The sequence below is a fragment of the Mauremys reevesii genome, linkage group 5 (assembly GCF_016161935.1).
Source record: "Mauremys reevesii isolate NIE-2019 linkage group 5, ASM1616193v1, whole genome shotgun sequence".
In the NCBI taxonomy this organism is placed as follows: Eukaryota; Metazoa; Chordata; order Testudines; family Geoemydidae; genus Mauremys; species Mauremys reevesii.
In genome coordinates, this window is record NC_052627.1 from 35,442,576 (window position 1) to 35,466,559 (window position 23,984).

At 44.8% G+C, this 23,984-nt stretch overlaps 2 protein-coding genes across 8 annotated transcripts in view; both read left to right on the top strand.

Moving 5' to 3' along the window:
* The first annotated feature begins 376 nt into the window (after positions 1-376).
* On the top strand, positions 377-10,073 carry LOC120407063 (histone H2A.Z). Of its 3 annotated transcripts, none has more exons than XM_039542398.1 (5): positions 384-441; positions 7,652-7,729; positions 8,392-8,505; positions 9,365-9,494; positions 9,660-10,073. In XM_039542398.1, the coding sequence occupies exons 1-5, from the start codon at positions 397-399 to the stop codon at positions 9,719-9,721; spliced, it is 429 nt and encodes a 142-aa protein (XP_039398332.1). In that variant the 5' UTR covers positions 384-396; the 3' UTR covers positions 9,722-10,073. The 3 variants fall into 3 exon arrangements, with proteins under 3 accessions (XP_039398334.1, XP_039398332.1, XP_039398333.1); XM_039542399.1 differs by lacking the exon at positions 384-441 and adding an exon at positions 6,985-7,131; XM_039542400.1 differs by lacking the exon at positions 7,652-7,729 and having other exon boundaries at positions 377-441.
* A 2,200-nt stretch (positions 10,074-12,273) lies between these two features.
* The window catches only part of DNAJB14 (DnaJ heat shock protein family (Hsp40) member B14), a 36,473-nt gene continuing 24,762 nt past the window's right edge, over positions 12,274-23,984 (top strand). For 4 of the 5 annotated variants that reach the window (XR_005599161.1, XM_039540747.1, XM_039540749.1 and 1 more), the window contains exons 1-2: positions 12,274-12,630; positions 20,968-21,142. Coding sequence is in view for 4 of the 5 variants with exons in the window: in XM_039540747.1 (XP_039396681.1) it covers positions 12,498-12,630; positions 20,968-21,142 (308 nt within the window). In the remaining variant the exon portion in view is untranslated. The remainder of the gene's footprint in view (positions 12,631-20,967; positions 21,143-23,984) is intronic. The other variant, XM_039540750.1, reaches the window with a different exon arrangement.

Here is a 23,984-nt window from a genome sequence, read left to right on the forward strand (position 1 = left end):
TGTACTAAAAGTTCCCTAGTGGGCTTTAATCTACCCACTCTGAAACAGAAATAAGTTAAAGTACACTAAAAATCCTTCTGTGTGCAGCAGCAGGATCGACAAAGACACAGTGCATTACAGGGTAGTGCCGGGTAGATTTAAACCCCATCTTGCCACAATTTGTTTTCATATAGACAAGCCCTTAGACTCAACATTCAGTACTTTATCTCTTTCCCCATGAACCTTTAATTTTGAAGGGATATTTTGCCTCCTTAAAGGGATCTCTTCTAATTATTATGTGACCAATCAACACCCATCATTCAGCCATCTCCTTCAAACAGCTGAATAACTCCACGCCATGAGGCTGTGTATACTCATTATAAAAAGGCAATCAAGCCAATTTTCTGGTGTTGTATAATGAGAGAGGTTTTAGGAGTGCATTTCTGTAAGAACATGGATGTGGTAAGGTACCCTTATATCATACAATATATAGTGCTTAGACTTCATTTGTTCTTGTGCAACATTTAAGTTTACAAACTTTCTCTTACTCTTTATCTAATTAGTTTGGCCTTTCACCATTAAGATATTGCTAGTTCCTTTTTCAATGTATCATAGCTTTTTGTATTATGGCAGCACTAACGGTACTTTTTTGAATAATGCACTAGGCTTCTATAGGCATACTCAAAAAGAGACTTGTTGGCTGGCTTAGGCTTTGACTAAACAGAATTACACTTTTTAGGTACAAATTTTTGCGTGGCTACTCCTTTTTGGTTTAAATATGACTTCTAACAGTAAGAAAATGGTATGTTAGGCTTAAATGGAGTTGAGTGATAACACACAATTAACTAAATCTGTTCAAGATAATACCTCTAGTTAGATTGAATTACATGAAAGTGAAAAGTTTGGCTGAAGTAGCTATGTAAACCACCAAAGGAGTGGAGGGAAGGGAAGATAGTTTTACCACAGACAGGCTATTTTTGTTTCTTCAGCTCTGTTCTTACAGAGCTCTCTTCTATACTTCCTAGCCCAGACTTGTAGGAAGAAAACAAGTTACCTTTTACTATGCCAACTGTACTATTTCTAGAATGTCCTATGGAGCCCAGTTCCCAATCACTCTGTAGGGAAAAGAGAGGAACTAATCCTTTGAGGCACCTCATATTTGTAACTCCATATCCAAATCACTTGGCTAAACAAATCTAAAAGGTACTAATCCATGCCAACATATTGCAGAACACATGCTTATATAAGTAGCCTCAGCTTTAGCTTTCTACAGAGCTGCAATAATTAGTAATACTTAGAGTACTAGTAAGCACTGATATGGAAGTGAATTTCCCAAATGATGTTTGGAAAAGCATGTTGCTGTCTCTATTTTTTCATTAGATCCTGCTATTGTATTCAAGTTTTGCACCGGGTCTCTCATTCTGATACAGTAAGACTTGATAAATCTAGCTCTAGCACAAAAGCCTAGAATATGATCCCATACACAGTATGGACTACCATGCAAAAACAGCATGAAGTGTGACCTCCCAGTATTCTATTAGTGAGTAGTGGCTGGTGTCCAAAATAACTGGGCTTCAGTTAGCAAGGTGCCCCTTGTTTCACCTTCTATTGTCCCCAGCAGGCTGAATATATCTCAAAAGTGGTAGGGGAAGGAAAAAACCTGGGAGATATTGTGGGGGAAGGGCGGTGTTATAGGGAAGAATTATGGTGGGGGACACGGAAGGATGGTTGGCAGCTGAAAAGTAAAAGAATACCCTCTCTATCTCCTCCCCTTTTGGAACAGGGATATTTTTAATCTAAAGTGTAGACTGAGGGCAAACAGTACTTCTCCTGTTAATGTTCTTTCATAGTCCCATGCTGTCCCCTGACTGCCTCCTTGCTGTTATCACCACCAATCCACCTAAATCTTCATTCACAAGCAGATCCCATTGCACACAGCAAACCAATTTGTTCCCCTCCAGTTTAGTCCCACCCCAAGCATCTTCCAACCAATCCCCCATTTGCTCAGAAGATCTATGCTTTCTGGTTGGAAGCCACTCCTCATACTAATCTCTCCACCGTTCAGAATCTCCCCCACTCCAAACCCAAAGTATAGGATGTACACATCTCCCACATATACACAACACTCCAGCTCAGAAGAGTTACAGTAACTGAACAACCTGCCCTGCTTGTTGCTGCACTTGGAGAAATGGGGAAGGGCTCTGGCTGCAGAAAGCCCTATATCTTTTCTCTGAAGTTGAAGAAAATCAGCACCACAAAAGCCTGGTACTGTACTCTCTTATCAGTATCTCCTAGACATGTTTCCCTATGAGTTTCTGCCTTTCCTAGCATGATGGCAGCACTAATTTTGATTGGGGCTCTAGGCACTAATGCAATACAAATGTATTAAATATGTACTCCCCTTTGTAGAAGGAAGGTCTTACGTTTATTAAAGCAAAGGAGTCTGAGTCACACTTAGATTCTATTCATAAGCTCACACAGACTTTGTGCTTTTTAGGCAAATAACTATTCAGGACCAGCCCTGTAGGTGTACACTACACTCTTATTTGGGAACAAGAATGCCTTGTTCACATTTCGTTTAACCAGTTCCTGAATATCTCCATGTGTAGACAAGCCCTTAGACAACAGTGTTTAGTGTCTTTCTTGAAAATCAGGCCATAAATATATTTTGTCACTTACCTATTGAAAATGGTGATACTTGCCTATCTCACAAGTGTGTTCTGTCTGTCCAGACTGTCAGACAGCTTTTCATCCAGAGATCAATGTAAATACAATAGAATTATTTCTAACACTACTTTGCATCTGAGAAATAGGATGTGGATCCCATTAAAACTAACATTATAATATAAAAAGGCAGGATTAAGGTTTGAGTTGTCAGGAAATGCAAGTTAGGTTTTAAGTACCTAACTGTACAACATCAATGTTGCATGAAGATCTGCACTTGGAGGGGTTTTTGTTGTTGTTGTTCTTTGTTTTCCCTTCCAAGAAAACCAACAAACTTGCAAATAACTCTTGCAATTGGGATTTGAAACATGCACCTTACTGAGGTGGAGCTCAGACATGCTGATGCAGTCTACTTTGACACACACTTCTGCAACATGGCAGTTACATCTTACATTTTTGTTTTTTTGGTTCTGTCTATAGTAAAATTACAATTGTGGGGGTCCTGCTATAACATAGCCCATCTATATGCAATGATTGGGGAAGGAACTGGTTACTAAACAGTTAAATAGTTCACTTACGCATGGATTATTCTTGCAGTGTCAGTGTGACCTTATCTATCCATATTTTGGAACATCATCAGCCAGGCTGATTGCACTATGGACTAAATTTACAAAGAAACTTTGGCAAAGTGATATTCAGCTTCACAAAACTTCTAGGCAATTAGAAAATCACTGGCATTCACAAAGCCTGAGTTAGGTGCTTAGGCTCCCTGTGGGATGGATGGGGAGAAGAGTGAGCATGCTAGGCAGCTCAGCTACTACAATAGCCATGAGAGATGCCAAGCTGAGAGGGAGGGTGTGCTAAGCCCCACACCTCTCTTGGAGCTAGATGCTAAAAACCAGGCTGCAGGGAGGTGCTGCCTTCTCCCTGTGTGGGATTCTCTGTTGCAAACCTTCTTTTGGTGCTCTAGCAAGAGGCCTGAGGGGGGCCTGACCTCCTTCATAACTTTTAGTCCAGTAGCTAGGTTTCCCACTCAGGATGTGTAAGACCTGCTGTTCAAGTCCCCACACACACTCACTGTAGGGTGAGAGAGGATTTGAACTGGGCTAAAGGCTGGGCAATGGGGTATTTGGATATGGGGCTCCCTCAGTCTCTCCCATTAAAGCTGTTCAATGTGGATAAACCACCTTTTTAAAAAAATCACTAGAGCAGGAGGACTGGATGTTTTTGGGGGGGAGGGGGTGTCACATCCCAGGTGAGAGCTACAACCACCAGGCTGGCTACAGAGTCATTCTCATACTTGGACTCTCTCTGCCCAATATCCCAGTGATTAGGGCACTCATCAATTATATAGGAGACGAAGTTCAAGTCTCTGCTCCAAATCGGACAGTGCAGGGATTTGAAAACAGGTCTCTCTCATCCCAGGCAAGTGCCCTAACCACTGAGTTATTAGCTCTAATAGATGTGGGTGTTGACACAAGAAAATGCTGACCTGCCTTAGGCACCTCGCTCCAGAAGAGGATTTGTGACTATGAATCCTGAGCCAAGACAGGTATTTAATTCCTTTGAAGAATTTAGGCTCTGCCCCTGGACATTTCCTACTGGAGAGTTTAAGCAACTCCTGCTCAGATTGCTGGCTCTTTTGTGAATCCCATTCATAGGTACTTACCTTTTCCCATGCACTAGATGCCTCATTAGTGGCTGAGAATTCCACTGTTTGGCAGGACATACATAAACATTTTATCTGTGGATCTAACCCTAGGTATCTAAAGAAGCAGACAGGGGCCTAGAGCAGGGGTTCTCAAACTGGGAGTCAGGACCCCTCAGGGGGTCGTGAGTTGTCAGCCTCCAACCCAAACCCTGCTTTGCCTCCAGCATTTATAATGGTGTTAAATATATAAAACATGTTTCTTAATTTATAAGGGGGGTTGCACTCAGAGGCTTGCTGTGTGAAACCGGATCACCAGTACAAAAGTTTGAGAACCACTGGCCTAGAGGGATTCTCAAAAGTACCTGAGTGCCCAACTCCCATTGACTTCAGTGGAAATTGAGTACTCATCTTTAGACATCCAACAAAGAGTCCTGTGGCACCGTATAGACTAACAGATGTATTGGAGCATAAGCTTTCGAGAGTGAATACCCACTTCATCAGACGCATGCGAAAACCCACGAAAGCTTATGCTCCAATACATCTGTTAGGCTATAAGGTGCCACAGGACTCTTTGTTGCTTTTTACAGATCCAGATTAACACGGCTACCCTTCTGGTACTTTAGACATCCAAATACCTTTAAAAATGTGCCCCCTTATCACCAGAGACACTTAACACAACCATCCAATAGTCTTCTCCCTCTAAAATAGAATTTATTATAAAGTGCTAATGACACACTCAAGATGCAAATGCTGTAATACCTAGAAATGCCACCTATATTTAGATTGTCAGATAATTGCAACTTTCATTGAGCAAGGTATGCTCAGGATCCACATACAGTAACTTGTTACAATAATAAGAAGCCCTGGTATTTATATGGTAACTTATAAAACCCACCCCTCGCTAATTCTTTGGGGTGTATGTACATAAAAATATATTACAACTTTGGTCAAAAGTTAGTGACCCCTGCCTTTCCCCTCTCTCAGGCAAGGTCATTTTCAGACTTATCTTGTACTCATAAATAGAACTGGTTGACTTTTTTTTCCTGTCAGTATACTGATTTGTCAAAATGTTAACCATTCTGCAGAGATGGTACCATTTTGATGAAGGCCAGATGGAGAGCAGGCAGAGTTCTAATGGAATCCTGCCAGGTTTCTGCCTGCTGGACTGATGAGGAAGTCGGAGAGTGCTGACTCCCAAGCTCATGGTTCCTTGACAACCTGAGCTTCCAGTATCCAGGATACCCAGCTAGGGTGACTACCCCTGTGACAAGGACTCTGTGATTTTCCTTTTCATGGAGAACTTCAAAATTTTAGCTCTTGTTTTAATTCTGAAAAAATCAAACTTTGAGGTAAATAATCGTGTTTGAGGATTTCAGTTTCTCAGCATAGCTATGATAATCTAGTAGGATGGGAAATGAATTCATAAATCAAGGGTGCTTCACTGAGAATATCCTGCCACTACATGTTCCAATTTTATGACAGCTGACTTAGGTACATAGGAATTGCCATACTGCATCAAACAGTAATGTCTTTGGTCTCCTATCCTGACAGTGGTTCATACCAGGTCATTCAAAGAATATTGCAAGATGCCTAATGGAGTTATGGAAAAATCTGTCCAGGAAGGTTTCTCTCCCCCCACCTCCCCAGCTCCTGGCAAAATGACTACACAAGGTTTTAGCTGAGTTTAGATTGCCAATTAATTTTAAGTGAAGGTTTGGGGGACTTCTTGTGTATGTCTACACATCCATAGGCTGCAATATGCCTTCAAAGGTTTGAGCTTGAGAAGGGTGAGCAGTGAGAACCCTTATTAATGATGTTAAGCTAACTCAATTGGAAACATCTTCCTTGCCCCTCAACACATAACTGGAGCCCTTATGGCTATGGTACCCTGTGGCTACAATGAGTAACTGTCCTGAGCCTCTTTGGAAGAAATGGGCAGGTCCTAAAGAAATCCACCCTCAGGTCTGAGTCTGGGGTAAGCAGGCATCAGGTGGGCAGTTGCTGCAACAAACCCTGTTGTGGTAGTGAAGAAATGTAACAGGGCCAACTCTTGCAATAGCTGGTATCTTTAAAGTCCTGCCCCATGGATTTATGTGATTACATGAGAATCTCATTGGCTTTTATTAAAACCTGTTTCTAGCTGCCCTGTTCAGGGGCAGAAACCTAAGACGTGACCTGTGAGCACTCTACAAGCTCAAGCCCCAGGGACAACGACACCCCCAGCGTTTGATGCTCCTGATCTTTAACGCCGGCCCATGTGGGGGCGGGGGGAAGGGAGTGTGACTCGTGCTTTCTGAACGCCAGCGCGTGGCAACGCTGCTGGCTGCACCCGCAGGCACCCCCTGGGCTGCGAAACGCCCGCGGGGGATGCGGGATAGCTGCAGGCAGGCACGGGGCAGGGGCCCCCCGGCTTCTCCCAGGAACCGGCGTTGATGGAACGACAGGAACCGCGCACTCACCACACCCGAGAGCACGGAGGGGCGTGGGTGACGTCAGCTGAAATATGGGCGGAGTCTCCCTGAAGGACTGAAGTAAGCGGGTCGCCCGCTCCTGTCAGTCAAACAACACCGCCAGCCCCTCCCCGTCGTTGGCATATGATTGGTTCCGGAGCCTTAGCGAAGGCCCGTCTCCACTCTGCGGTGATTGGCTAGTAGTGGGATCCGGGTTCCCGGATGCGGGCACGTTCAGCGGTTATAAAGCGCTGGCGGAAGGCGGGAGCGGGCGCAGTTTGAATCGCGGCGGGTGCGGGAGAGGTGGTGTAGCTGGGTAGGCTCGGTGTGTGTGGGACACGCTCGCTCTCTCCTACCCCGTGTGGCGCTGCAGCAAAGCTCGCAATGGTAAGGGAGCCGCGGGAACCGGCCTCGGTAGGGCGCGCGGCTGCGCCGCCTTGCTGCGGCAACGGTAGAAGCTGAGGTGAACGGGGCGTGGGGGGGGGGGGTAGAAGCTTGCGCGGGAAAGAGGTTAACGAGTGGGTGGTTGCGGTTGTACGAATGGGAGGCGCTAGCTAGTGCTAAACCTGTCGGGGGTGGGGGGAAGGAGGAGACGGTGGTGCACGCGCACTAGTGCCGCCGCCGGGGTGGGAGGAGAGTGGTTGAGGCGCATGCGCTCAGTTCGTACCACCAAGTGTGGAGGAACAAGACGCGCGCGGATCAGTGCTGGCTATAGGTTGGAGGCGCATGCGCGGGGTGGGCGCGTCTTGAGGTTGGAGGCGCATGCGCGCGGTGGGCGCATAGTGCGTCTGCTGCTCGGGTCTAGGGCGCCGACTGCCTTCGCCCCTTCAGTTCCGTGTGGGGCAGGATGGAGCGCGCCACGCTTGGGGCAGGTGCTGCTGCTCCTCATAGCCTCTCTTTGCATTAGGCTGGCGGTAAAGCTGGGAAAGACTCCGGAAAGACCAAGACGAAGGCAGTTTCCCGCTCACAGAGAGCCGGTCTGCAGGTGAGGACTGGGCGAACTGTCTGCTTATAGCACACCCGCCCCGAACTGGGAGGGGGTTTGTCCGAGGGCCCTCCAAAGTTACAGGGGAACATGCAATTTATTGCAAATCTTGTGGTATTTGGTGGCCTATTCTAAAAGCCCCAGCTCCTCATGTGATTACATGATCTCATTTTCTTAACTTCAGCTCGTTTTTCTTCTCTTGAAACAAGAATGCCAAGTTTTCTGTGCTTTCTGGGCAGAATCTCTAGTGTCCTTGTTATAAGTATGTAAGAATCTCTATTTTGGAAGAGGTTGACTCTTGACCCTCAGGTGGCTGGGTTTGGCTGAGACAGGCCCTCAGCAAGTTTTGCTGGGGGGAGGGACTGAAACTATGCCATTAATAGTAGCAGCAGCAGCCACTGACCTCATTATACAGTGGGTGATAGGATAGCGATTTCAGTGTATTCTCATATGGGGTGGTGATCCTGCTAGAAGTGCACTCAAATTGCTACTGTAAATGCAGACATACTTATGCCATATATCCAACATCAGCTTGGTCTGTTCTTTTTTGCTGCCTGGGTGCTATCTATACACAAGCAAGAGGTGTAAGGATTGCAGCTTTACAGGCACTCTTACCCCAGTGATGTCTGCAGCATAGTCTTATCCATTCTGATCTCTTGCAGTTCCCTGTTGGCCGCATCCACCGACACTTGAAATCTAGGACTACCAGCCATGGACGTGTGGGAGCCACAGCTGCTGTATACAGTGCTGCCATCCTGGAGTACCTGACAGCTGAGGTGAAGTTGATGAGGGGGAGAGGTGGAAGACAGCTGACACTGCTGGCATTGCATAATGACCAGGGCTGCGTGTATTCTGCAATTCTGTGATCATGGAATTTGCTGTAGAGTTGTGCTCTAGAACCTCTGCTTCAATCTTTATTTTGTTTTAGAAATTCACTTTAGTTAGTAAAAATGTAAACTGATGTCTCTAAAAAGTTAGGTTGAGACAGCTTCATCGCTCAAGGGTGTGAAGAATCCACATTGACCTAGCATTATGTACACAACATATTAGATTGTTGAAACAATCTAATATGTTGTGTACATAATGCTAGGTCAATGAAAGAGGTCTTCTGTTGATCTAGCTGCTGTTTCTCAGGGAGGTGGATTACTTATGTTGATGGGAGAACCCCTCCTGCTAGTGTAGGTAATGTCTACATTTGAAATGCTGCAGTGACAGCACTGTAGCTGTGCTGCTGTAGCATTTAAAATTTACTCAAGGCCTCATCAGCAGACCTGAAACTGGCTTTAAGATGTGAGCTACCCCAGTTATGTCATATGGAGGGGTATGGACTCCCTGACTGCAGTTGTGGGACTTGGCATTTTTCCCCAAGATGCCACCAAACTCTGCATTTTTGTTGTAGAATGAGTAGCTTCAACTATAAGCTCTCTTGTGGAAGGGATGAGAATGAAGAGTATCTTGCAGTGCAGTCAATTACAGAACTTAATGGTGCATGCTGCAGAACTTTGTGTAACTAAGCCCTGATAACACTTTATGTAGCTTAGTCTATACTGCCTGCCAGATACTGTTTCGGAAATGTCATTAACTACTGCAATCTGTGCTTGATGGGTAGGGACTGAAAGTGGTTTTTGTCTGCAGGTTCTTGAGCTGGCAGGAAATGCATCCAAAGACTTAAAAGTGAAGCGTATCACTCCCCGTCACTTGCAGCTTGCAATAAGAGGAGATGAAGAATTGGACTCTCTCATTAAAGCAACTATTGCTGGTGGTGGTATGTAACTTCAACTCATTACTATTCAAACTAAACTTAAAGTCAAATAGGCTTCTTGCCACTGATTTTGCTTTTTACAAACATAATACACAAAATACTGTCTTTCAAATGATACAGGGAAAATCCACTTCAACCTTGCCTTAATTCTTGTATTTTTCATCTTAGGTGTAATACCACATATCCACAAATCTCTTATTGGAAAGAAAGGACAACAGAAAACGGTCTAAAGGATACCAGTATTCCTTGTTATCTCAGGACTCTTACTACTTAACAGTTGTCCAGTGTTGGTGATTCCAGTGGACTGTATCTGTGAAACACAATTTTGCCTTTTATAACTTTGAGAAGCTAAAGCTCACTGAGCATTCTAACAAACCAAATTTCTGCATTGAAGTCTTAACCATATTTAAGTGTTACCATGGCTTCAAAGAAGCTGTTGTATCTGTAGGGGTTTTTGATTGAGGTGACTGTTTTAGATCTGTTTGATTTTAATGTGAAACAGAAGTTTAAGAAATGTTTGGTTTTGTACAGACTCTTCATCCACTGGAGTGGAAGTATTCAATAAATGTTATATCAATACTAGTCTGTGTTATTAGCTATTGCTAAACTTTGATAGCAACTCTTAAGACTCATCAGACACAGTTCTTGACCAAGGAAATGTTATCCTACTGCTGCTATAAATGGTAAAATGCCTTAATTTCATTCAAGCAAGCTCTGTTGGCAAAATATCATTCTGCTTCAATTCTGATCATACTTAGGTGACCCCTTATTATCTGTAACTGTAATCAAGCAGTGTAGATTGTAAACTTAAAGCTGTTTTATGGGACATATCAGTATGTGGCATGGAGCTTGATTGCACTGGGGGAGGGGGAGCGGTAATCTGTATTATAGCGGGCTCCCTCTGCTTATTGTCTTCAGTACTGTTCTGTATAAATGGCCCCAAAGCCTAAAAAATACAGCATTTAAAAAAAAAACACCTTTCTCCTAGATTGTCACAGTTGAGTAAAGATTTCTAATGCTTGTTCTCACTTTTTATATGAACTCATGTTAACCTCAGCAAAAACATGCAGTATCTGGCATGTCCTAACAAATGGTGCCTTTCAATATTGCACTTTACTATCAACAGTAGTGCATCACTAGTAATGATACAATATTGCACTAACCTTAATGGGCCCTTGAGCTTGTTTAACTATACGCTACTTAGCAGGAATAGTGCTAAGCTAGAGTCACAGTGCCTGGCTACAACTAGGTTTTTACAAACTTTGTAGTAGAGGCATCTTAAAGTATACTACATGAGGCGTAAAATAAGAACAGTATGAAGCAAAGTAGTACATCCATTATTTAGATAAATCAAGTGCTCAAGATTAGAGTATACAGCCTCCCTTGGTTGGTGGGGAAATCTTAAAACTACTCAAGCATTTTTTTTTCCTGCATACCTGTCCTAGAGCTATGAGGCTTTAACTGTTGAAGGTGTCCATTAAAGCTGTGGTCAAATTTAGGAAAATGACCTGTAGCTGAACTTTTTCAAGTCATTTTTAAACTTTAGTATAGGTTTATTTGAGGCAAGCTTCCACTGGAGGTGGCAGTTGTAATTTAGGCCAAGTCTGAGCGGTTACTAGCTCTAAAGTGTCATCTGATCTTGCTCATAGATGTGAAAATGAGCAAGTACAGGAACCTTGGTCTAAGTAGGTTCTGTATTGCCACCGCAAGTGGAATTGTAGCATGTTTAGGTGGTATGAATCCCTGCAGATGCAGCCTGGAAGTAAAGATGCATTCTGGAGGGCAACTTTTACAGCACTTCTAGTGCTGCTGCAAAGTACAGTACTCTATTCTCTCTACTGGGACAGAAGTAGCATTCAGCAGAAGATCAGTTTCCTGGGATTGAGCAGGTCACTTTATCCTCACAAAGCAGGTCTTTATCCTGTAGGCTAATCTATCACTATAACCTCATAGAAACTTCTAAATCCTATAGCATATTCTAGTGGCTACACTCTAAAATAGTTTGACCCAATTCCTGAATTTGACTAGATACATACTAAATGACAACCACGTACTTCATTCTTTACTTTTAAAATGAGGTGCATTGCTCTTGTAAGTTAGTCTCTTGTACACGACCAGCATGTAGTGGCAAATGAATGACTTCAGGGTGGAAGAAGGAAAGAACCGTTTAAGGTTAAAAGATGGCTGTTACCATTTTAAAGAACTACTACCCCCTCTTTCCCCCAATCTAGAGAATAAGGGGAAATGGAGTACGTGAGCTAGAAAATAATTCTGCTGTTAATAACTGTGATGCTTGGAAAACGGCCCACGGAATCTGAAAGGTTTCCATAATTACTATTAGCCCTATATTCATGTAGCGTGTTGGTCATAGTCTCCTGTAAACGGTGGAACTCGCTGGGCTGGAGTGCAGTCATCAAACGCCTAAACGAGATTCAGTGACTGGTCTCCGCCCGGTTTTCACAACACCCCGGGACCGCAGCTTGCCACTGTCCCTTGCTCTCGCTTTGGTTTGTTTAGGAGGCATGTGCCATGGAGGCGGTACAAGGTGTCGCAGGCTCATGGGGCGCTGTGAGAGCGGGCCACGCCGGTCAGAGACACTTGTCCCCGCCTCGGCACGGCCACCTGCCCGCTGCTCACCACGCTAGCGCCGGGGGGGCGTGATTCCGCTAGGAGCCCCGCAGCGCTGCTGGAGAAGGATGCGGCCGGGCGCGGAGGCATCCAGGGGCCCGCGCGCCGGAGGACACGAACCTCCCCCAGCCGGGGGCCGCGTCCGGCGGCGCAGTGCGCACGCGCGCCGCCCTCGCGCAGTTTGGCCCGGAAGCAGCCGGCGGCCCGGCCGGTGGGAGCCGCGCGCTGGTGTTGCCGTAGCGGCGGGGAGGATGCGGCGCGCCGGGATGGCTCGTACGGAGTGAGGCGGAGCCCGAACCTCCCAGCCCCGGCTCCGCTCTGGCTTCAGGCCCCTTCTCTCTGCGCTGCGGCGGGCGGAGGCGGCGCAAGGAGAGGCCCATGGAGGGGAACCGGGACGAGGCGGAGAAATGCATCGAGATCGCCCGGGAGGCGCTGGAGGCCGCCAACCGCGACCGGGCGCTGCGCTTCCTCCACAAGGCCCAGAAGCTTTACCCGACCGAGACCGCCCGAGGTGAGGCCCGGACTCCCTCCCCGGCTGGCCGCCCCGCCACACTCCTCCCTTGGGCTGCCACCCCCGAGGGGCAGTGGGGCCGGAGTCCTGCCCGAGCCGAGCCCCGCTGGCCGAGCCCCCCAGCCCTTGGGGAAGCCCCAGACTAGCTCTCCTCGGCCTAGGGTTTCTGAGGCTCCATCTCGCCTGCTTGCTGCTCTGTGTTTGCCAAACATAACACCTTGGGTAGGGCCTGACCACCGGAGGGGAGACACTAGTGACCTCTGGGCCAGCTTCACCCAGTGTGCCCTCTTTGTGGCTGTGCCCATGAGCCCAGGTGCAGCCTGGTGAGCAGAACATGGCAGTGGACTTTATGCCTGTGAAATCGCTCCCCTCGGACTTCAAATGATGTGCACAGAAAATTTCACATGTGTGACTGTACACGTGTGTGTGTGTGTATACAGCTGCAGGCCCAGGTGAGGGCCCTAGAAGTGAATGTTTGTTCAGGTATAGTCAGACTGGTCTGGCTGTAGACATGTAGCAGGGAAACCGAACAGTAAGAGGTTTAACTGTTGGGCGATTGGCTGTTCGGGTATTTAAAAGGAGAAAGTGGAGTGGGGAAGAGAATCCTTTGCCTGGAATCAGGAATTGAAGTCAGCCCTAGACACGCACAAGTTCAGCCTTGTTCTACTGAACTGGATCATAGACTCCTATTTCGTACAAGTTGCCAAAGAGTATTTCTACCCAACAGCTAGACATGGCCCGTGTCAACTGCTGGTGTCTAGTTGCTGTGTAGACGTACCCTAAAAGGCTTGAAGAGCTAGTTGAAATTCAGAGAAGCACTTCACTAAAACACTTAATACTTAGCTAAAACAATTGGAAGGAATATGATCGGTAAGCCTTAACTGTTAACCCCAGGCTGGCTGGCCGGCCCTAGTGTTCCCGCGCTGGCTGGAATGGGCCCAGCCACGCCAACCAGTGGGATTGGCCCAAGCTGCTTAATTGGTTAACCATTTAAATCAGCAGTTCTTAATCAGGGGTCAGAGGCCCCCTGGGGGTCCACGAGCAGGTTTCAGGGGTCCGCCAAACCAGGCTGGCATTAGACTCATTGAGGCAGGAAGCCCACACTGTCCTGACTCCATCACCTGGGGCTGAAGCCACAGCCTGAGCAGCTTAGCTTCACAGACCCCCCGTGGTGTAGGGCCCCATGCAGTTGCCCTGCTTGCTTCCCCCTAATGCCAGCCCTGGCTTTTATATGCAGAAAAACAATTGTTGTGGCCCACCTGTGCCACGGAGTTTTAATAGCATGTTTTTTTGGGGGGGGGGGCCTCAGAAAGAAAAAGAACCCCTGTTTAAAAGACATATTTTTAATTGTTTAAACAGTTAACTTTTTAAACGGTATTTACATCCCTACTTCTCTTGTTAAAAGAATTTATTGTGGATTATTGTTTGCACTTTTAGCCACCAACATGGCTGAATTGGGGCAACCATTACTGCAGATGTGCTTTACACCAGGATTCACTGCACTAGTACAAGTTGCTCTACTCCATTGCGAACTAGGTCTATACTAGTCTTTGGCCAGTTTTACACTGACATTTGAAAAAACATTAGCATCTTTCTAGCAGTTGTTTAAAAGATGGCTCCTTAGAGGAAACAATAGCATGGTTTCTGATTTCATTGTCAGCAGGGTCATTGCCTGTCTAAGGGTATGTCTTCACTACTAATGTTAAAGCGCTGCCGCAGCATCAGCAGTGGGAGAGAGCTCTCTCAGCGCTGTAAAAAAACACTCCCATGAGGGGAGTAGTTACCAGCGCTGGGAGTGCGGCTGGGAGCACTGTCTACACTGCCACTTCACAGCGCTGAAACTTGCATCGCTCGGGGGTGTTTTTTCACAGCCCTGAGCGAGAAAGTTTCAGCGCTATAAAGTGGCAGTGTAGACAAGGCCTTAGGGTCTTCTAGTCATGCTATGCCAGAAGTTTATTCTAGATGTTAGTGCATGCAATGACTTGTTGAGTTTCCAGTCTCCACTTAAATTCTCTTTATTTTCTTCAAAGGATAAGTAAGTTTCCTTTTATATTCTTTTTACTGAAATGAAGATTTCCACACAATTAAATACTGCAGCATAGAATATTTCATATTAAAATTGCACTCGGGTGATGTTCCAAAAATATCAACTCTAGGCGCTTCAGGTTCCTACTGAAATATCAGGTATATATTTACCAAACACTTTCCCTCCTCCTGTGCTTACCTGTGAAATTTTGTGAGCAAGCAAAAAGTAAGGGCTTATAACATCTGTGGGGTTTTTTTTAATTACAGTAGATTGCTTTTTCTGAAATAAAAATAGATATATTAGGGATTATTAAGACAAGGGAAATCCATTGCCCCCTTATTTCTGAGCAGAGCCCTATGCAGAATTGATAGGTCACATACTTTGCACCTCTTCCACCTTGCCTGTATGTTTTAAGTAAGTACTACCACAAGCCTGTGATAATCCAAAACACTTGCCATGGCTTAGTTGGATGGCCTTCATGAAAATATCCTTTGCCTATAAAAAGGAATATTGGGTTGGAAGCCAGGAGACTGAGTTTCAGTCTCCCCTCTTACACTGACTAGAGTTAATAATAATATACATTTCACAGTCCCTATGGTAGTGGTCACCAACTGTTGGATCACGATCGACTGGTCGATTCTGGAGACTCTCCCGTTCGATCATGATCTCCGGTGATGCAGTGGGGCTGCTGCTAAGGCAGGCTCATTGCCTACCCTGGCCCCATGCTGCTCTCGGAAGCTGCCAGGGGTCTATGCATGCTGCTCCTGCCTGCAAGCACCACCTCCACAGCTCCCATTGGCCAGGGGGCAGTGCCTGCAGAGAGGGGAAGTGTGCAGAGACACGCACACATACACACACACCGGGCTGCATTGGCCGTTTCCAGGAGCAGTGTGGGATCAGAGCCACCCAAAGTAAATGCTGTTCCCTTCAATGGGCAGGTTCTGAATGGCTCTGCAGCATTAAGACCAGGGGTAGCGTGAGTACAGCAGGCCGAGAAGCCTCCCAGAGCCAGCCCCCAAACTCCCTCCCAGAGCTTGCACCACTTACCCCAACCCTCTGCCCCAGGCTCAGTTCGGAGCCCCCTCCCCCACTGTAAACCCCTCAGCCCCAGCCCAGAGCCTGCACCCCCTCCCAAACCCAACTCCCTGCCCCAGCCCAGTGAAAGTGAGTGAGGGTGGCAAAGAGCGAGTGACGGAAGAGGAGGGGATGGAGTGAGCAGTGCAGGGCTTTGGGGAAGGGGCAGTGTAGATCCTGGGTTGCCCTTAAATTCAAAAAGTGATTTTGGGTGTAAAAAGGTTGGAGACCACTGCCCTATGGTCTTATGCCCCTACTTTAGGAGGCAGGCAACAATTTCCATTATATTTATAGGTGAGGTTTCTGGGACTCATGCAAGGCAACTTTTGGGAATACAACCTAAGACTAATATGGCAGACCTAAATTTCACCCACTTTGCCACACTACCTCTCAGAATGAAGATGCCAAAAATGTGCTTGACTGTGATGTCTGTAAAATGAACTTTTGCTGCATAGCTTTTTTTTGCAAAGTATTTTTTTCACTGCACAGAGTGGATGCTTAATGAGGCTATAATGTATAGGACCCTTATTTTATTCATTATGGAAACTGATACGTGTGTCATGAATGAAACAAGGCATTTTTCAGGTATCCAACTTGAGACACCTAGAGCCTGATTTGTTTGAGCACCTACAGTTCTATCTGAAGCCAATGAGAGTTGCAAATGCCCACTCCCTTTGAAATATCAGGCCCTAAGAGTATGTCTACAGACTCTACACTGCAGTGTGAACTCAGGGTTAGTGAGACTTGAGTAGTTGACCTGTAAGGGAACCTTGGGCTTGAGCATCTACATTGTATTTTACCCTAGGTTAAGAATTTTCTGACCCATGCTCAAACCTAGGGCTCTGTTGTCCACACTGCAGTAGACAGACCTGAGTCAAAGTAACCATATCCCAGAGTCCCAAGCACTCTTGCCCCCACCCCTGAAAATGTGGCCACTCTAGCCCTGGGACTGTGGTCAGGGGCAGCTCCAGACCTCACCATGCCAAGCGCGTGCTTGGGGCGGCATGCCGCGGGGGGCACTCTGCCGGTCTGGTGGAGCCGCGGGACCAGAAGACGCTCCGCAGGCATGCCTGCGGGAGGTCCACCAGAGCCGCGGGACCGGCGACCGGCAGAGCACCTCCTGCGGCATGCCGCCCTGCTTGGGGCGGCGAAATGTCTAGAGCCACCCCTGACTGTGGTGCACTTTGGGAAGACTTTACTGCTGCCCTGTAGATTATTAGGAAGCAGGTCACTTTACAAAAGGCTTGATTGGTGCACTCTCCATTGCAAACCCAGAAGGCTCTCTGATAATGTTTTTGCAGATCGCTAATCAGAAGAAAATCCGTTAACACTGACCTGAACTGCTGCTTTGCAAAGGAAGTGTGGCTTCCATTTTCAATAGAGTGGATTGCAGAATGTTGGGTTAGAGAGGACTAAGGAAGTTGTCCCAAGGAATTGTGTGATACTTCTAGATGACTCCTGGGACCTCAGTCAAGCTGGGCTGCATCTACCCTGCAAAGTCTTAGGGCTCAGACCCTCCAGCCCTGGCTTGACAGAAGCTCAGACTCTCCAGCCCTGTAAGGTCCTGGGTCCGAGTCCTGGGTTAGCACAGTTAAAGTGCAGACATGAAGGGGACTCGTGCACAGGCTTAGATTGCAGTGTAGACATACCCTAAGTGTCTTAAACTGGGTATTCACAAATTAGTGGGCTCTTCCAGAAATAGGGATAATATATCTCTATCTCACCAAGATGTTGAGAAAAAAAATTGTGAGGTGCTATTACAGTGATGAGTGCAATAGAAAAGCCTTTGAGTAAAATTTAAAAAAAAAATCTATATTCAGGTCAGGATTTGGATGATGTGCAGTAGATAAGGAATGGAATCACATTGAATGATGAGGATAAAATGAAATATGGAATAGCTGCCTCATTATCAGAGTTCCATCCCTTCTTTGCAGTGAATGGAGCAGGGGTCCTGTGGGAAAAATAGTATGTTATCACATAATTTAAAGATAATGTACACATACACAAACAGGCAAAATTAAGATTTCATGGGCAACATTAGTTCTGGGTCTTCCTAACTCTAATGCTTGATTTGAAACCTTAATAATGGTCTTTTGAAGGTTTTTTTTTGTGTTTTTTTTTGTATGGAATATACTATTTATATTCTTAATTATATTTGGACCATCAGGTGGATGCTCTAGAATCTTAGAAGATCCGGAAACTTTTGAGAAGTGTTTGGGACTTTTTAATATGTCTACACTACTATTTTTTAGGAGATTTCCCACTGTCCCACCAGTGCAGCTCCCTCTGTGGTAATAATGATGAAAATGCTAGTATGGACAGGCCTTAGATGTTTTTTGCTACTAAGTCGTCCAAGCCACCACTGTGTGTTGTGGCAGACTTCACAAAAAGGATTTAGAAAAGGTTTTAAGAACATAAGGATGGCCATGCCAGGTCAGACCAATGATCCATCTAGCCCAGTATCCTGTCTTCAGACATGGACAGTGCCAGGTGCTTCAGAGGGAATGAACAGAACAGATAATCACCAAGTGATCCATCCCCTATTGCCCATTCCCGGTTTCTGGCAAACAGAGGCTAGGGACGTTTCAGAGCATGGTTTTGCATCCCTGCCCATCCTGGCTAATATTCATTTCTGGACCATGAACGTATCTAGTTCTTTTTTGAACCCTAGGGGTTCTAGTGCTCTCTTCTCAGCCTCTTGGAGAGAACAGAGTTATTTAACGACATAAAACTCCAACAAGCTTAAAAAGTGAGTGGAATCTTTTTCTTCAGGAATTTGTAAAGCATTGTGTTGTTGATAGTTTACAAAACTATGTAGTCTGCCATCTCGTTCTGTAAGGTGACTTTTCAATAGCTCTGGCCTCTAAATTAGCCCCTTAACTTATGATAAAGTTGCTCCCCATCTGTTGATGGGATAAATACCCACTGACTACATGAAACCAAAATTTGAACGAAGTCACAGTGCATCTTTCATTGCATCTTAAAAATTGGCAAATTTGAGCTCTGTTGGAATTTAAAAAGGAGGGAAGGATATTTAAGGGCCAAGTATGAGTATGCCCTACCACTAGTGTCATGAGTTCAGCCTTGGGGACAGCTGTAGGGTGGGTCTTCAGACAATAATCAATACTTCGAATTTCACTTGTGAATGGATTGGGAGCTAGTGTAGAGCGTGGAGCACAAAACTGTATTGATGTTGGCCCAGCCCAGGTTGGACATGAACAGCCATGTTCTTGGTAGCTGAAGAGTCAGAGTGGCATTCAAGGATACCCCTAAATAGAGGGCATTACAGCTTTCTAGCCTGGAAGTGACAAAGGCATAAGAACTACGATGTGGTCCATTTCTGTCTTTGCTTGTCTCTCATCACTGTAATATCTGAGCAACTTTCAATCATTAACGGTATTTAATTTCTGTAGATTTAATGATATTTTATTTATTTAGGAACTTTATTCCCAAAGGATTCCAAAACACACACACAGGTTTATCAATTGCAGCTCCAGTAAAAGTACAAGCAGTATCTATAGCTAGTCAGGCATCTTGGCTTCTACAAAAGACATAGGCCCAGATTCTGCCTTGCTTTGTGGCTACTTTATGCCACCCTGCCAGCACAAAGCAGTCATTTCTAATCAGCAGCAGAAAGGTAGGAGCTGTTTGCAGACTCTGGAAGACAACAGTCCAGAGGCGGCTCCAGGCACCAGCGCAGCAGCTTTTGGCGGTGCACCTGTGAGAGGTCTGCTGGTCCCGTGGTTTCGGCGGCAATTAAGCGGCAGGGATGGCGTGGCACCGGTGGACCTCCTGCAGGTGCACCGCCGAATCCACGTGACCAGCTGACTGCCCGCAGGCACACCACCAAAAGCCGCCTGCCTGCCATGCTTGGGGCGGCAAAACACCTAGAGCTGCCCCTGCAACCATCCATTGGTTTGTGTTCAGTTCACATTTGGCAGGGTATCTCAGGCATAAGTGTTAGAAACTTAATATTGTTATAAAGAAAAACCATGTATTCTTCTGCAGAAATTGATGGCTTAAACCCCACAGTAGCCAGGGAAAGCTTCCTACTCGTTACAGTACTAGCAAATAAGTGAATGGATTTTTTATTTTTCAAGCCCTCCATATACATTCCTAGTAGCAAATAAGTGAATGGATTTTTTTATTTTTCAAGCCCTCATATACATATCTTTGTAACGGACCATAGAAATGTCAGTGCCTGATGACTTCTGTTACTGTGAATTGCCGCCTCTATTGGAAACGAAGGGTGTCTTTTGCATTCTTTTCAGCGCTCTGGGGATATGTCCTCACCATCCACAGTGTACCCTTGTTGGCGTATTGCTTTTCTTAAGATTAGTGTCCTTCTAGATAAAGAAGATTGGCTAAGACTCACTTTTTTTCCTCCAAGAACCATTCCTTAATCTTCTGTTATGACATGACACACTTCTGCTCCTTGAGTCTCAGCACTTTGCCTTGTATAGCACTTCCAGCCCTTGGTTCAGGAAAAAGGGCAAAGAATTAAGCCCAAGATTTCTGTATAAGTACCTTCATATCCGTTGTTGGGCCAGTCCTGCAGTGGTCCCTAGGAGATGAACTAAACACTAAAAAACCTATTTTAGTAGTTCTCAGACTCTGTGTATTGTCTGTGGAAAGCTGATTCCTCCTTTCTGTTTTCAGGAACAGGCAGTCCTCGGACTTAAGACACAATTGGTTCCTGAAAATTCCATCATAAGTCAAAACGTCATAACTCGGAACCGCAATCCACTCCATTGCGGGACCGAGCGTCATAAAGTCAAAACCAGTTGTCATAAGTTGAATCAGGGTGTCAATTCATAAGTGCTGTTTGTCATAAGTTGAACGTCGTAAAGTTGGAGGACTGCCTGTACTTATTCAGGCATTTAGGGCTTTCATTGCAAAGAGAGATGGATGCCTGTAAAAGCAGCTGGAAAGTGAGGAACCAGCCCAGCTGTCTCCACCACTCTATGTTGCTACATTAGAAGAGAAGGAGGGGAGACTGGGGGGCACGAATCGACCAGTTACCAATTTCTAAATGCTTTCCCTTGTAAGCAATTGCTTGCTATAGTTGCTTCAAGAATTTTGTGCTTGTGAATAGAAGGGGTGAGGGGGGATCCATAAGACAATCTCTTAAGATGTGGACCACATCTTAATGAAAAAGTTTCAGAGCCCCAACCCTAATAGGTCTCTTCCATCTGCAATGTGTATTATGATATTATGGTTATACTGTCTCTTTACAGTTTTGTTGGAAGCAATTATGAAGAATGGAAGTGCTGCTGGGAGTGCTCCGTACTGCCAAAAGCCAGCAAATGGCAATGATCAAAGTAAGCCCAGTAGCACAAAGGACAGCAGTGCATCTGCAGCAGGTGAAAGTGGAAAAGGCTACACCAAAGATCAAGTGGAAGGAGTACTCAGGTATTGACTTACATAAGCAAATCACCTCTTGTATCATATGCATGTGGATATTATTCACTTAAGCTTCCAGGTAAAGAATCTAAAGAAGCATCTCCTAGATCTAGCTCACCTTTAGAGTAGAGATGCTTGTACTGAATGGAGACTTTTTTTTTTAATAATACAAATTGTGATGTACATTCATTCCTTGTGAGAGTATTATACCGATCTACATTGCAAATATCCCTACCTGTTAGAAAATCCAAGGTAGTTATTGAGGAGCTGTCATGGGAAAATGACTGACTGTGGAAGTCCTGATGTGAAACCTACAAGGCAGTGTTTCTAACTTAGATATTTATAAGGTGTCTAAAATATACTTCTTCAAAGTGAGACTAAAAATCCAGGGGTTAGAACTGAGAGGAGAAGTATTAATACATTCACAGCTAACACTAAAATTTTCAGGACAATCACACTATGCACATAGGTTTTAGATTAATTTGAATATTAAATCAGCTCCTTACTGGAGGGAGTTGTGTCTGAGGAACCCCTTGACTAAATGACCTCAGCTTGGACTACTAATTCTACCCCTGGGCCTAATGTAGCACAGCAATTGTGGAAGAGTAGAGCCAACCACAGTTAAGGTTGCACCTTGATTTTCATTCTGTCAAGATTAATCTAAAAGACAGAATTTTTTGAGTATCATTTTAAAATTTTCCTTGTAGCTTGAGCAATGTTTGCTTGATTTTTTTTTCACCCTTATGGCAATTTGTAGGGGAGAAATTATCATTGAGACCTGCTATAAGAGTTTTTAAAAGGGCCACAGGACCTTTGGACCTTTTTCCCCCAAGGACAGCACTTTGAGGGATGAAAACAATAGTTGTCCTTTTTGGTTTGTGTAGATTGGATACATTCTCTTAGAAAGTAAAAACATTGTTTTTTAACATAAAACATAAGTTACTGTTGGCAGTATCCTGCACGTTAGTCAGTATCAACTGTAAGCCAGTGTTTAGAATAGGGCTCCCTGTTAAAGATTTGTTTCCTGAAGCTCAGTAACCCCTTTAATCATACCAACATTGATAAAAGTTGCTTTTTTTGGTTACACCCAGTCCCATTGTTCAGAAAATTAGTGTGGAACGTGCATCATGATTAGATTGCCCTAGTGCTGCTGCTTACTGGAGTTTTTCATCATCTTTCTATTTAATGTCATTTTCTTTGACAATACTTGTAACAAAAAATGTGTGTGTGCATGAGGATTTTAGAGCACTTTGAAATATCAGCTCTTATCTTGAAAGCAAAGCTTCCAGTTTCAAACTTCCAGAAGGAGCCCCTACAGAATGCAGGCAGCGAGCAACACATACAGTAGAACACCAGAGTTATGAACTGTCCGATCAACCACACACTTCATTTGGAACCGGAAGTACGCAATCAGATAAATATAGTATAGTACTGTTAAATGTAAACTACTTAAAAAAAAAAAAAGGAAAAATTTACAAAAAAAAACCTATTAGATGAGGTAAGGAGATTTTCCGTTCTTGTTTCATTTAAATTAAGGTGCTAAAAGCAGCATTTTTCTTCTGCATAGTAAAGTTTCAGAGTTGTATCAAGTCAATGTTCTGTTGTAAACTTTTGAAAAAACCATAACATTTTATTCAGAGTTACGAACATTTCAGAGTTATGAACAACCACCATTCCTGAGGTGTTGTAACTCTGAGATTCCACTGTACGGAGAAAGCTGCCAAGGGCAAGACCTGAACTCACAGTATATGGGTGCTGTTGATGTTCAGTGGCCAGAGCATGTTGCTTTGAGTCACCCATTAGTAATTCTAACATCATGCTCTGTGCAGGCACTTGAAGCGTGACCTTTAAGAACATAAGGCACAAATCAGAAGGGACCCCAGAGCTGCCAAATATCATCGCAAGCAACCACATCATACAATCCCACTCATAAACGTGTCCAGCTCTCCCTTAAAACTAATTAATTTGTTAGTGCCCACAACTCCTATTGGGAGGCTGTTCCAGAACATCATTCCTCTGTTGGTTAGAAACCTTCTACTTTCCAGCCTGCATTTGTTCATGGCCAGTTTATACCCATTTGTTGTTGTATCAGCATTGTCCTTTAGCTTAAATAGCTGTTTACCCTTCCCCCACCCCGCCGATGTATCTAGAGAGCAATCATTCATATCTTCTCTTAGCCTTCTTTTTTGCTAGTAAACAAATCAAGCTCTTATCTCCTCTCATAAGATAGGCCCTCTATTCCCCTGATCATCCTAGGTAGTGCTTCTCTGCATCTGCAACAAATGGGTTTACTGCGTTGGTTTTCATCAGTGTTGCGCTAGTATTGTTGGTAGATAAAATATAAACAAGCACTGAGGTGCTGTGTTTTTAAATGTCTTCCATATACACAAGGGACGTGGCTCACCAAAAAGCTACCATTACACCATAGCTATAGAGCATTGCATGATAGTGCAAACAAGTTGCTCAATGGGGAGAAGTGTAAGATGCAATAACTCGCTGTTGATTGCATAAGTACTGAGTGATATGCTATGAATAGTAAGAAATGTTGAAAAGAGAGCTACTCGTTCAGCGCAGAAGTTTGAAATCTCGCATACTGAGAAGCACTTCTCTCGTGAGCTGAAATGTATTTGAAAATAAGTTATTTTTTAAAATGTGTGCATCTTTCGTGCTAATAGTGATCATCTTGTTCAAAATGTACCTAGCGACAGTAGTAGAAGAGCCAAGTGCAGGACAGATCAAACCAGCTCCCTCCTGTTTTAATAAGATCTCCACCTCAAAACCTCTACTTTACTCTACTACAGAAGCTCTACTCACAGCTGAATTTACAGTAAACAAACATAACAGAGACAGG

What these genes read in the sequence shown, in the direction of transcription:
- LOC120407063 (XM_039542398.1), top strand. Translation starts at nt 397, where the DNA reads ATGAGAGAGGTTTTAGGAGTGCATTTCTGTAAGAACATGGATGTG. An exon ending in TCTGTAAGAACATGGATGTG is followed by an intron (nt 442 to 7,651) that starts GTAAGGTACCCT and finishes TCTTTGCATTAG; the next exon opens with GCTGGCGGTAAAGCTGGGAA. An exon ending in TGGAGTACCTGACAGCTGAG is followed by an intron (nt 8,506 to 9,364) that starts GTGAAGTTGATG and finishes TTTTGTCTGCAG; the next exon opens with GTTCTTGAGCTGGCAGGAAA.